The following is a 13,859-nucleotide window of genomic DNA, read 5'->3' as shown; positions in this document are numbered from 1 at the left end:
CCCATCAGGCCCTGGAGTAATACAACAGATTGGTTTCAACCTTGGTCTAACCTTACCCGCCCCTAGGTCAATGCATTTTGTTCATTCAATTATTGTGCTGCCTAAGAAAGTCCGAGATGTATGGTTTCGCATAACACTCCGTTGTTGCATCAGGTTGAACGATTCCCTAGAAAATGACTTCACTGAAACCATGGCTTCACTTTGAGCTGTCATACGTCAGCGACCTTACAAAGTACATCTAAATTTGTACACCAAACGATCCGCTGTTCAGGTGTCTAGACTGGCGCTGCTACGCCGCGCCGTTCGGCAACCATTGTGGAGAACCTTCCGTGGGGGGTCAACCTGACCCACCACCCGAGCGCGTAAGACGAAAACGGGGACGGACAACACGCGACATTGTCCCTTTGAACCAGTTTTCTCCTCCCCCGAGCATAGGTCGTCCCTCCCTGACGACCCGCCTGTGTTAGAGCGCGCCCTGCGACCGACCAGTCTGCGCGGCCGGCTTAAGCAGCAGTGTGGTTCGCTCGTTCTAATGCCTCCTTTGCCTGGACTGGCTTTACAAAGCTGCGCTCGCTGCGTTGCAAACGCTACGACGTGGATGGCTCCTGGTTGCTGCGCACCTCGGCAAGGGCCACCCGCACAAAAAAAAAAAACAACGGCACACTCAAAGTCGTATCCGTGATAGAAACGGACGCTATTTTTTCAGCCCCTGGGTGCCAACGCGACAACGTAAAACATTCAACGCAACATAACAGTGCTCAAAACGTTCTTGCCAACAAACACAACAGTAACCAACCACACACAACGCCCCAGCCCAATTCAACAGCACTATTACCCAAACGACCGGCGATCCACACACATGTACACCATGTTGCCTTACCAGCGCTGGGGCATGGCCTAATATCGCATACTGGATACAGCACACTAGCAGCAACAATGTTTTGCCTGCCGCAGAGAGAAAATCCGTCACTGACAGCTTGCAAGACGCACTTTCTGGAGACAAAAAAATCGGAATGGCTCTGGACAGGAACGCACGGCGCGAGATTGTGATACGCAGAGTCGTTACCACATTGCGAAATTAGGGGCAGTTTGCAGCGCCCGGAAATGTTGGCCTACGTGATGCCACACACTGACACCATATCTGTGGAAGGCATTCTTGAAAGCTAATGTAATAAAATATATCATCTGGGACAGGCCAGTGTCCTCCCAACAAGTACCCGAATGTCCGCAACTGCGCTGGCTGTTGGTTACCGTGGTGTTCAGGTGTTCCCTTCAGCTTATCCGGGGCGAAATCGCCGTCAGCTAATAGCAACGGGTAATGCATTCGATGTTCAACAGCGGCACAAATGAATGAACGTACAAAATTCAGATCGTGCTCCTGTTGGATGGAAGACGGATCCGGCTAATCAATGCCCGCCCGGTGTTACGTCAGTTTGCCGATCTCGAACTTCTTGAACATCTCGGAGGCGGTGAAGATGGCCGAGTCGATGATGCCGGCCACCGTGAACGTGCCGCCCACAATTGCACACACCTGCCGAGCCCAGAGGAGTGTCGTCATCCAATTCCAGAGGACCAGCAGGTACACCGCGATCCTTGAGGTCCCCTTTAGCCCATCTCATTCATGACGCCAAATACTTTACGGCAGTTCGTCACCAGACACATTGCCAAACACCCACGACCGCGGAACACTGACACTCCCTGAGACGCGGACCACCGCCAAGCCGAGGTCTGACACGGCTCGAAGTGTCCTACTCCCCACAAACGCCGCCCGTGCCACAGAAGTGACCCGGCGCTCTGGCGCCGCCGCTGCGGTGTACTCGAACCACTCGCGGCGGCTCGGCGTTGCCAGGCAACGGCCGGCGGCGGCTGCCTCAGCTGACTCACCGTCGTGATGAAAGTGTAGAATGGAGGCCGCTTTTCGTGGTATCGCACCGTGATCGGATTCAGGTCGTATTTGAACCAGATGGCGGGAATGAAACGGCCCATCGGGCTGAAGGAGATGTAAGTCTGCAAAGACACCTGTTGTGTTAGGTACAGCCTCTTAACACGTGCCCGCCGGGTGGCTGGTTGGGTGCGACGCGCGTGGGTAAGTGCAGTCAACTTGACCCCAAAGACCATAGAAACTGACGGCTAGAGACACCGAATTCACAGGACAGGTACGGCTACGGGAACTCTCGTGTCAAATTTTGAGGTTCCTTGGTCGTGACCTTCGGGGCAAAAGGTCAAACTATGTCAAATTCGAGATTAGTGTCGGAAGTGTCCCCTGACCTCACGCAACCAGCTCTAGCCCCGATAGATTTAAAAGTAAAACGTCAATGGTGCTCGTATCAGTTCCGTGACCTTATTTTTTCCTTGAAAAGGTCAAGATAGTCAAAACCTCTCGAGACCGTCTTGATCCTTCAACTTAAAATCGGCGTCAACAATTACATTTGGCGCCATGTTCCTCGAAGCTACAAAGCTGACCGGGGCCATTTAAACCAGTTACCTCGTCTGACCTGCATGAAGTCCAAATCGGTGCTTTTGATCAAGGAACTAGAAATAGGCGTCAAAAACTTCCAATATTGCAAGTCTTCCAGCAGTACGACGGCTTGGTTTTAGCCTTGATCTGACCTTCATTTATGACCAAAGATCGATCAAATAAGTCATAATCCTAATTCGAATTGTATCATTGCCTAAGAAACGATCTCTAAAATGTATGATCTCGTCAAATACTCGTTGACGCAACGGATTGAGCGACTCCCTAGAAATTTCCTTCACGGACAGGCATAGAATGCCGAATATGCCATCGGTTACCAGTTTGTTCAATTTTTTTCTTCAAAGAACGGCCATTCAACTGTTTAAAGCAATACAAAATTTGATGCGGCTACACCACACCTTTCAAAAGTTATGCTGGAAAATCCTTCAGGGGTCAAAAAGACTCCCACCCAAGCGCACGTTAATGTAGTAAAGCAGCGAAGGCCTAATGCGAATGGTAACACACGGTCGAGAAGTACTGCATAAATATGGGTTTCCTGCCAACAGAAATGCTCACGCATTTCAATAATTTGCATACGTACAAAGGCACATGAAAACCTCAAATACCAATATGCACTCCTAAGATCTTCACACCAAGTCTAAATCGCTTCCAGTTCAAGCTAGAACCAAATACAAACAGCGGACATCACATGGTAGCCTAACACATTGGGTCGCCATGGGACGGGGCGGCGATTGCCAGCCTCCACCTTCAGAGGTAACATCACAATATCAGTACCCTGACAGGCGGTTTGTGAGTGAGATCCCCCACAATATCCTGCCGCGCAGGTCGCGAGTGATGCCGGCAGTTGGTCAGAAGCTGCAAACCGACCCTGTGGCCCGCCAGTGGCAGATTCCCCGAGACAAAGCAAATAACAGCTAATGCAGCAGATGGAGGTGGGCGATTTGTCGAAAATCGCGTCATGACAATGTCGGCGAAGTCTGTCTTTGTGGTAGACGCGATCCAAAAACAACCCGGTGGCAGCGGCTCACCTTGTACGCGTATGTGTACTGGTATGAGACGAGCCGGTTGCCACTAATATCCTCGTACACGGTGGGCACGATCTTCATGACGTAGTCGTGGGACTCCATGGCTGTAACCGGCGCCAGAGGCGGCGCGTCACCGTCGGCAGCGGAGGCTGGGGCGTGACGGGTCGCCGAGAGGTCAGGGAGAGGAGAGTTGAGGAGGGTCAGGCGGACAGAACACAGCCAGGACGGGGGAGCGGACGGCTGACACGCGACGACCGGTCGCCAGGGATGGGTCAACACTGAGCACGACACTCCAGCAAGAGCGGATGCCCGCGCGAACCAAGTAACGCACAGCAGCAGCCAACGACCGGGATATAAAACCGGTCACGCAATTTTCGTCGGTGCCCGGCATATGATCGGCGAGTCGACATGCCACCGCAGAGATAGTCGTGGACGGCAAGGTCAAAACAGCGAGAGAGCTTCGGGGACGGATGCACCAGTTTGCTTGGTTACGACCATCATGATCCAGAAACGCTTTGACAGACACCCAAACACATAAATCATCAATGGTAAATACTGAAACAATCTTTCGCTGCCCGTCTGATCACATTGTGGGCAGCTGATACATGGCTAGCTGCTGGTCATACACAAAACCATGTTTTTATTTTCGACCGGAAAAAGGATTTACACCACAAAGAGACGGCGGTGCACTTTTGAGAGAAAATTGCGGCAGGCCAACAAGACCCAAGAATTCCCCGGAAACAATACTGAGGTCCCACCACCCGTGGCCATGTGTCAGCCGTCGGCTACGGGCGCCACCACCCGGTGCCGGGCGTCAGCGGCGCACGGTCTGCGCCCCCCCCCCCCCCCCTCCCCCACACTCACTGGTCTTGTCGAGCACCTCTCGGCCGGCCAGCGGGTTGAAGCTGGAGTCGGGCACGTTCACCAGGGGCGTGCGGCCAAAGCGCACCTCGTGGATCACGTGCGCGAAGTCGATCTCATCTGGCTGTTCCTCGGCAGAGTGGGTCGACACGTGGAAGTTGCCTGGAGGAACGGCCAAACGTTATCACGGCTTCCCAGACGCTGCTACACCGCGAAAAGAGCGTCGCATCGGTGCAATCAGCGCGTATTTTGCTTTTGCCTCCCGCTGAAAGCACGGCTTTCAGACTTATTAAGACATAAGGGCTTTTATTGAGGCCGCACGTCAACTTCTTATAGATCAGCCTGGATGCAAAAAGCTATCAGGCTAGCAGGGAGGAAGGAGCGTTGCAATTTCGCTAGTCACGGGTCTGGATTACAGAACTGTATGGCGGTTTTCCAACAGCAATTACGACCACCCGGTGCACATCACAGCATGCCCTTATTACGACCTGAAACCCTTTAGTTTCTGAGCCACATGCCTCATCCAACCACATCCGGAGATGTGCAACTATTTCGCGCAACCAATTCAAGGTCACTTAGTCATCCATGACGCAACGTCGTTTTAATCCTGCCACCCCACTGGTCAAGCGACGTTCAAGGCCAATAAGAGTGTAATCGACAAGTCGTCCAGAGCGGACGTTCATGAGCACGTTTTCCAAATTTAATGCACGTCAGTTTACTCTCCAGCAGTATAGCATGGACTATACAAATTTCAATCACGAATCACGTGGTTGTTTGGATAAGAGCCCTTTCGACCAGAAATGAACATTTCCGGGCTATGAGAGAAGGAAAATGGTTCATGGTGGGGCTAGCTGGCATGCACCTGGGGGGGGGGGGGGGGGGGGAGCGACCGCCGAGCCTTAACCCGCGCATGTGCGCTGGGTGCCCGGTCGGGGTCCCCCTTCCCACGGGTCTCTCGGCCCCGTGGATGACGTGGTTGACGCATGCAGCCCGCCCCGGACAAGCGGGGTGTCGCCAGGATGCAGGATGAAGCAGGATAGAGGATAGGAGGGACGGATCGCACAAACCAGGCTTTGTGCTTCGTAATACAAGAAGTTGGATGTTCTTGCTAGTTACTAGTTATTACAAAAATAAGACTTACAATCAAATACCTTAAGAACAAAGGCATAACCGAGCATGTGAGTACAAGTCAACACTTTAAACCCACGGCTAAATATGCGAGAACACACAACAACCGGAAAGGCCAACACACGAGCACATAACAATATTTGGTTTACCTCCAGCACCGCCCAGCCACCTATCAGGAGATTTGAGTACTACAATTGAGTGCTAGGGCGGTAATTTCATACGGCCAGTTCGGCAGCACCTTAGCGTTACACAAACGTTCCATGACGTCACCAAACAATGACGTAATGAAATGTACAATTACTAAATATAAAAATTATTTGGTCTAGACAGACCTCACTTACACATATATCAATAGTTATATGTCAGCTTATTGCATTATATCTGATGCTCGCAATGTCTTCAATGTGAAACATTGTTTTAAGTTTCTATCGCAGCATGAAACTGCCAGGCATTAGCGCCATCATAACGCATATAAACCGCGAATGGTGAGTCTCTTGCGGCAGGGATGGAGCCATAGACCTCTAGGTCTGGGACCCTGGGCCCGCACGAGCAGAAGTCTGTACGCCACCACAGACACGACCGATACAAGTTAGCCTGGACTAGCATGTCCACCAAGATACAACTCGGTGCGGAAATATCGCGATGCATTACACCGGCGAATCATCAGCTCAAGTACGTGATGTCGTTACTAGAACCAGACGAGAAAACAAAATATAAAACAGGTAGAGCAATCACGTTCATCGGACCGCCAGGTTCATAGCTGCAATGGACTCAATGCAATGTAATGCAAATGACAGCTTTTGATGATCTTCCCTCATTCGTGATGTCTTTTTTAGAGGACATGAAGCACTATTTAAAACTGAAATGTACACAGATTAGAGGCATACTTCTTTTCTTAACGAATATGAGACATATTGCGCGTGGAATCACCTGGGACTTTGTTGATGAGAAAATTGGCTTCAAACAAGCAGCCATTTCCACTCAAAATCGGTGTTTTGACCGTGTTTTCAACGAATCCCACTTCATGTCTTCCTTGATCATCTTGAATATCAAGACCAACATCTGAAAAACAGTGATAATGTGAATAGTGCATGAAAGGGTTAAGAGCTATCAGCTCTTACAAGCACCGACGAGCGGACGTCAAGTAATCATGAAGCTGCTTTGACATTGACAACTTGATAGCGGTGAACATGATGCATGATGTCCACTTTAATACCAATGGAAGCATGACAAGACTGGTTTGCACTCATTTAACCAGCGATTTATTTCACCGTGATGACGAACACAATGCAGATAGCGTGGTGGGTACGATGCAGGGTACTACAAAACAAACATACTCACATTCGCACTTCAGCCGAGGTAATGAAATCTTCACGAACACTGGTATTCTCTCTGCATGATCACCCGGATTATCTACGAACAAGTCCGATACTCTGCAACACATGGGTAAGTTCAGTCATCCCCTGTTAAGCGCCTGGAACACATCATCGGGACTGCATCGCATCTATACAACTATGAAAAAAACACACGACCGATTTATTTACACTGTGGTTCTTAAAATTTACATCCTAGTTTCTGAGCTACACGGCCACGAAGATGTACATATCTTTTTGGACAGACTATTTCAAGGTCACCCCAGGCATGCAAGGCGCCATAGAAACGCCACTCCACTCCTGCCACCTCACTGGCTATGAGGTGCGCAAGGCCAATACAATTAAAATCGTCGAGTTGCTGATGCATGACGTGTGTGAGCACGATTTCTGAAAACAACAGACTTCAATTGGCTCTCAACGGACGTTATGCATTCAGTAAAAGTTTCAAACAATACTTTTATTTGTGCTACATAATACAGGAAGTTTTGACACCGGTACTAATTATCACGGAAATAAGACTTGCAATCCAACAACTTAAGAATTGCGCCACCATCGAGCATTTGAATGCAAGTAAACACTGGCTTCTCGAGAAGCTGAAGCACTACAATTGAGTCAGTCGTCCGATAAGGTGACTATTTCACACGGCCAGTTTGGCAGCCCTTCAGACGTCATACAAAGGTCCCATAACGCAATAAAACGATAACGTCTTGGGAAGCATATCCACTAAACGTTGAAATTTTGTTGTCTTGAGCAGTTTTCCGCATTTACACGCATACCAGTAGTTACAAGTGAGCTTATTTCAACATATCTCACGCTTGCCTCGATACTGACCGCATAAACACTGCTACACCATTGAGGATGTGGCGGTGTTCATGCGACGAATGACGATGGCCAAGCCACTCGGAGAATACCGACGGACCACGCACAAAATCCACGCTCCAGAAGCGCCAGCGGCTTCAGGCTAGCATAACCAGTCAAGACCAAAATGACGCCTTCAAATGGCAAATGGTTGGTGGTTGGAGCATCATTGTTTAATATGGCACTCCCAGTGTTACGGATCATCTAACCAAGGACTGTCCACGCCATTTTCAATCCAATTTTTGGATAATCGTTTTTGTACAGATTTATTAAATATAAAGTGATGCAAATTTTGTGAAGTGAATTTCTGGAAACAGAGCTCACGCCCAGTAGTGCTTATTTTGTGAACCCTGACCGCCATCCTCAAATCATGCAATTCCAGGTTAATGACCAGAATTCGGTGACGAAACGTTAACGTGCCCCAATACTCAGCAGGACCTGTCTTGCTCTTTGACGTCATCTGGCGTTCAGCGCCGCTGCAGGCCATATCTTTCGAGGGCAAGCAGCGAACGCCTTAAGTGACTCGAGCCCACCCCACCACAGGCAGGTGGATCGGAAGGCAGGCGCTTCATATCCGAATGGACGGAGTTTACAAACAAAACTCCTCTTAATTTATTCTAGATGCATGCGAGTAACGAATATTGTGAGTGACTCATTTCTTTAATTACCTCAGCAATTAGAGCAAAAATATATTGACCATTGACATCTACAAGACAGATGATTCAGCAATCCACAGGCTCCGATTTATGTCTCAAGCATACTGTGATCTTGAAAGCTGCATATGTTTGGTAGCCAGCATGGCAGTTAATTGGAAATCTATAACACAAATTTCAAAAATCGGAAGCTATGACATTTTTGCTGCAAAGACCAACAACGACCACCAGATCGTGTTAGGGTTTTGCCACCACAGTACACCATAACTAAAGCACATGCAAACTCAGGTCTTGTGAAAGCTCAGTCTCTACCACACACCAGCTTCACGATGTATGCATCTAGAGCAAAACGCTGACAAACGCATGACTCGTTTGTATCTGACTGGTCCAGCAGACATCCCATAATGTCGCCAATGACACAGGGTGATGGGGAATACTGACATTTCAGGGGAGATGAAGTACCACAGCTCACACACCAGCAGCAGGAACATAAATGAGCAGCAGCAGACAGATATGATGGCGCCAGTAACCGTTGGTTTTGTCAGATCCTTCGGCACCTTGCGGTAGATATCCAACCTGTACAAACAAAGGAATGAATGCAGGAGTTACATGACAACTTATGACAGGGCCAACAAAACAAACACCAGGCTGAGAAGAGGCAACTGAAATCGCGACCCGAAGCACTGCTTAACAGCATGGTGTAGCCTGTAAGTGATGCACTTTTTTCTTCTAACATTGCTAGCGGTTCCACGAAGTTAGTACTACACCAAAAAATCCTGCTGGCAGGATTGCTACATTATTTCTACTGCTGATGCTTATGAACCACAATAGTGCTATGTGACAAAACTCATGGTGTAAAAAAAATGTTTTACCTCTACTACATCTGCTGCAAACAGTTCCACAGCCATTACATAAGCATATTTCTGCTGGTGCAAAAACTTAGATGCAACATTAGTGTTACATAACAACACACTAATTTAAGAAGGTGTACTTATCATTACTTCTGCTACAAAGACATGTATAGCCATTATTTGCAAACAACTTAACTCTACTGCAGACTTATATGTGATATTAGCACACCACTATGAAGCCTGTACTTCAAAAACTTGTGCCCATCATTATCTCAAGGGCAAAACTTATGCATCTGTTGCTCACACACAGTACTACTTCTACTGAAAAGACTAATATGCAATATTAGTGCTATTGCAAAGATTTGTGATCCAGTCTTTCCTGTAGAAACAATGACTGACATGTTTTTGCAGCATAAGTTTTGTCATGTAGCACTTATGTCATGCATGAGCTTTTGCAATGGAAGTAATGCTGTGCATAAGTACAGACTGTATATGTTTTTAAAATAGATATAATGGCATCTATATGCTTTTGAAGGATAAACTTTGTATTATAGCACTCATCATGTTTTTTGCAGCAGAATTAATGTCACTTAGCAGTTAAGCCCTATGTAAGTTTTTACAGCAGAAGCAATGTTGCACATGACTGATGCTGTGGCACTCCTGCCAGTAGGAGTTTTTGCTGTAGTACTTATGTATTGACACCCACCTCTAGCATTGCATTTTTGCCTTTTGCATTTTTAAAACAACTTGGAGACACCCTAAAACCAACTTTAATGATCTGAGCATTCAGAAAGCAATGTAACAGAAAATAGTTATGCTTTCACCACATCATTTTTATGTTGCACTACATGCAGTTATGGAAGGACCCAATGAGACAAAGCTTACCGTTTGACGTCAAACCCCATCTTTTGATGTGTGAAAAATGTAGAGTTTTAACTTCAACAAGAGCTTCTCACTCACATCTGGAAATGGCATGAAAAACATCATTATTATAATGCGACCTTTAACCCAGTGAACATATGGGCTATGACATCTTATATCCAGAAAGTCTTAGCTATTACATACCAGAAGAGCACCAGGGTAGCAACATCAGACCAATGCACCAATGCACAATGAGATGACATGTCCAACATGCCTAGAAAAAAATAATGCTGTAGGATATTTGTACAATACACAGATAGTATAAAGGTCACCCACATCACCTACCAGAGGCCATCAGAGCCATATCACCACCCACACAGCTGTACAAAATAGCTTTTCACCATTCATACTTTGTTTTTTGTGCACCTTACATGTACAAAATTCCGAGCCTGTCCACACCACCATTTGATACTGGATATAATATTGCACACATACTAACAATGGCAAATGCATCATATATGAATGGTTCCTTGCAAGTGTAGTTAAGTTAGTCCACAAAACCTCATAGATGAAGTGAAGTTATATGGTGTAGCCATAGGCCAGAATGTGTTATTATCAGTGATATCAAAATACTGCAGTGAGAAGAGACAAGTCTGTAGTAGGGCAAAGGGGGAGATAATAGTGTGACCACAACAACATAGGGCCACAAAGTGTCAGTGAGGGCAATGCAGCCCTTACCCCATCTTCTATAGCAATATTCCTGAATGGGACATAGAAAAGTGCCTCCTTAAAAAAAAAATCATGCAATGCACGGGATGCCTCCCAGTATCAGTGAAGCTAATTGTGTATTTACATGTGCCAAACCCTGTGCAGGCCAAATTGCACTGCATCTTCAAATTGGTTTGGCACAAGATTTACAGATGGCTTGCCTAAAATCACCCTGGCTATGCTACAATGTTTTGAAATTGCTTTACTTCATACAACTTGGTGCAAATAGCATGCCTAACTCTGAACACTCAGATTTAATGTATGCACACTGAAACTGTTGCTGCTATGCCACTACCAAGCTGGATGGCATAAGATGCCTCTTCCTCAGTCTAGGGTTCTTACAGAGACACTGTTGACTTTTTAGTATGTGGAGGTTTTAATTAGGCAGCTTGAAACCCTTCCCAAATGGTGTAACTTCTGACCTTTACACAATTTTTTACTGGGAGAGCAGTGCCAAACAGCTAAACAATTAGGCCCCTCAAAATAAAAAACTGCCCCAATACTTAGCCTGGGTCCTGCCTCAATATGTTCAGATGCCCAATCTGCAGATGAGCACACAACCACTTCAGATGCTATTGTTGGATGGCAAATGTCGGTACAGTGCAAAGGAATGTCCGTGATGTTCCACATATTCATGTGCAAACACCTTCTCAAAAATTGTCACAGCAGTTAGGATCCTCACTCAATTTTTGTAGCTTAAAAACTGACATGGATGCTGCTTAACATTACATGAGCTATTGTAACGGAATGGATTTTTGAAATACAGGGGATTGATTTCAAGCCAGTAAAGGCACTCGTATGAAAATACCACGGTCGCTAGTACGAAAATGCCACACATTGTAAGTATGGGATACCGGTTTTCGCACACGAACGCGGCCGCCAGGTTCCTGTTTACGGCAACCGGGCCCACGAAATCACCGCTATGCGTTCGCCGGTCGTGTGTTTGGCTTGTTTGGCTGACAGGTGCGCCATCGAGCCTTTGCGCCATGATGCGGAGCTGTCATCCACGTCAGCCATTTATAGCCGTTGATATCATTTTGATGCCGTATGGTAAAACTATGGCTTTTCTAGTTAACCCTAAAACATAGCTAAAAGCCCAAAATACGGATAAAACCGATGTGATAAGTCCAATTCATTCTGTTCCGTGCTGATTTGATCGGTCCTTTAAGTCAAAAAGAGAACTTATAATGCATTTTTTGTGTGCCATGTGTGCCTTTTGAATCGCTAGAAGCGTTTTATTTCCTTTGAGGCCGAGGTATATCAAAACACGCTTTCCTGCAGCATTCGAAAATTGCTCTTTAAACCAGTGTCACTAGCGTGATTGACGTATGGGATCCTGGATCCACCCTCGGGATCGAAATATATGCCTGCCAGAACATACCATATCGCTTTACTTCACGCAATAATGTCATTGCGCCCGCGTCTCCAAGGCTTTCAGTTAAAAAAAATCTCTGCGTTTTGCCCTTCGTAAAATCTTGCGCACAGATTCCTGACGGTGATCCTCGGAAACATTGCCATTGACCTGGTCAATAAACATTGCCTCTGAAACGGTACCTGAAGTTTTTTAGAGCTCAAACGGCACCAATAACTTCGCATGAGTTGAGGGTCTAAGCAGTGAAAATGGCAAAACCTTCCCCAAAATGCCCCTCATACTTGTCTCTCTCACATGTGGCCCGTTTCTATCTCAAACATGTGTAGGTAGCTCGAACGTCCGCTCCCCCCAACTGCACAGTAAACTACGTCCCTGGGTATCTCCTTCAGGTCTATTTTGGGTGTCATCATCTCCTCAGCCATCGGTCATTTGTCACATCTGAGGGCCTTTTGAGTTCTCAGCATCGGCGCAGTTTCACAAAATGAGTCGGTGGAAAATGAGAACAGTGAAAAAATGGCCCGACCTGCCCCAAAATATGTCAACAGGCAACTTTCCTCCCAGATTTGGCCCAATTCCTTACAAAGTTGGGGGACTGGAGTCCAAGTTGGGAGGAAGGCGTGCTGAAGTCTCTCAGCTGAACAGGAAACGGCATCCCTGACGTTCAAATTTGTTCGCAAAAGCTATTTTGATGTCCAATTATGCAATCAGCTGACGAAGGTAAGAAAACACGGCATAATGGCGCACATGTGCGTAAAGTACGCTAAAATCAACAAACTAATGGGAGGATTCGTAGTGGAGAAGCCTCGGGGTGCCCATGGCTGGGCGCGACCCCGTATCTGGGATCAGGCCCTTCGTGATTGTTAAGGTTCGGATGGGTGATTACATGGATGCTTACGTAGGGCGCTGAAAAGCTGAAAAATCTTCTGAACACCTTGTTAAATGTGACGATATGGACGCAGGTAGGTTCACTTAACAATAACAATGCTTGCTTCCACTGTACGTGTTGAGTATCAGTTAGCAAAGTTATCGTTGGGTTCAGGTGCAGTTTATGTATTCCAAAGCTTATATTTCATTGATGTCATCTTTTCGTCTCCAGGTATTGTCTTGTCATGTGCTCCTGCACTGATGGGTACCCAGGTCTGAAATATTTGGAATGCTGTTATGATTTCTCTCCTGAGATGGCAGAAGTATAGTGAGGGCAGTGGCAGTATTTGTCTGGCTAGGTGCTAATTCACATATAAAACATGCAGGCCACAATTAATACCATATTTTACCTCACATTATGGCAGCAAAGAATTCAAAGATGACATGGCTTGTCAATACATGTCTTTGAGCTCATGTTCAGGTTACTGGAAAATGTCATTTCAAGGATATGTATGATGTGTAGTGTAGGATGTCAGTTTGGGATGTGGTATGTTCGTAGTGACAGCTTATTGTGAATACAACCTAGATTTTAACAGTCAGCTGATATATGATACTACTGCAGGTGAAAGCTTCACTCATTTACAACCAGGATGCTGATTGGGTTGCGAGGGTTACCCTGAACATGCTGAAAATGCTGTTTCACACATGGTGCTAGCCAAAGTTTGAGTACATACAGGGCCTTTCAAGGAATTATGATGCTGAGAGGAAA

The 13,859-nt window shown here is 46.7% G+C and overlaps 1 protein-coding gene across 3 annotated transcripts; it reads right to left on the bottom strand.

Annotated features, from left to right (window-relative positions):
- Positions 1-661: 661 nt before the first annotated feature.
- LOC119111924 (endoplasmic reticulum-Golgi intermediate compartment protein 1) lies at positions 662-11,858 on the bottom strand. Of its 3 annotated transcripts, none has more exons than XM_037235802.1 (9): positions 11,773-11,858; positions 10,111-10,187; positions 8,816-8,950; positions 6,832-6,923; positions 6,421-6,552; positions 4,366-4,524; positions 3,505-3,605; positions 1,885-2,007; positions 662-1,531 (listed from the first exon to the last, which is right to left on the bottom strand). In XM_037235802.1, exons 2-9 carry the CDS (start codon positions 10,128-10,130, stop codon positions 1,424-1,426), a joined length of 870 nt encoding a protein of 289 aa, XP_037091697.1. In that variant the 5' UTR covers positions 10,131-10,187; positions 11,773-11,858; the 3' UTR covers positions 662-1,423. The 3 variants fall into 3 exon arrangements, with proteins under 3 accessions (XP_037091697.1, XP_037091696.1, XP_037091698.1); XM_037235801.1 differs by having other exon boundaries at positions 11,709-11,785; XM_037235803.1 differs by lacking the exon at positions 11,773-11,858 and adding an exon at positions 11,721-11,763.
- Between the last annotated feature and the right edge of the window lie 2,001 nt (positions 11,859-13,859).

Source organism: Pollicipes pollicipes, unplaced genomic scaffold (assembly GCF_011947565.3).
Source record: "Pollicipes pollicipes isolate AB1234 unplaced genomic scaffold, Ppol_2.1 Scaffold_7261;HRSCAF=8764_pilon_pilon_pilon, whole genome shotgun sequence".
NCBI classification, from domain to species: Eukaryota; Metazoa; Arthropoda; class Thecostraca; order Pollicipedomorpha; family Pollicipedidae; genus Pollicipes; species Pollicipes pollicipes.
This window is presented reverse-complemented; position numbering and strand designations above follow the sequence as displayed.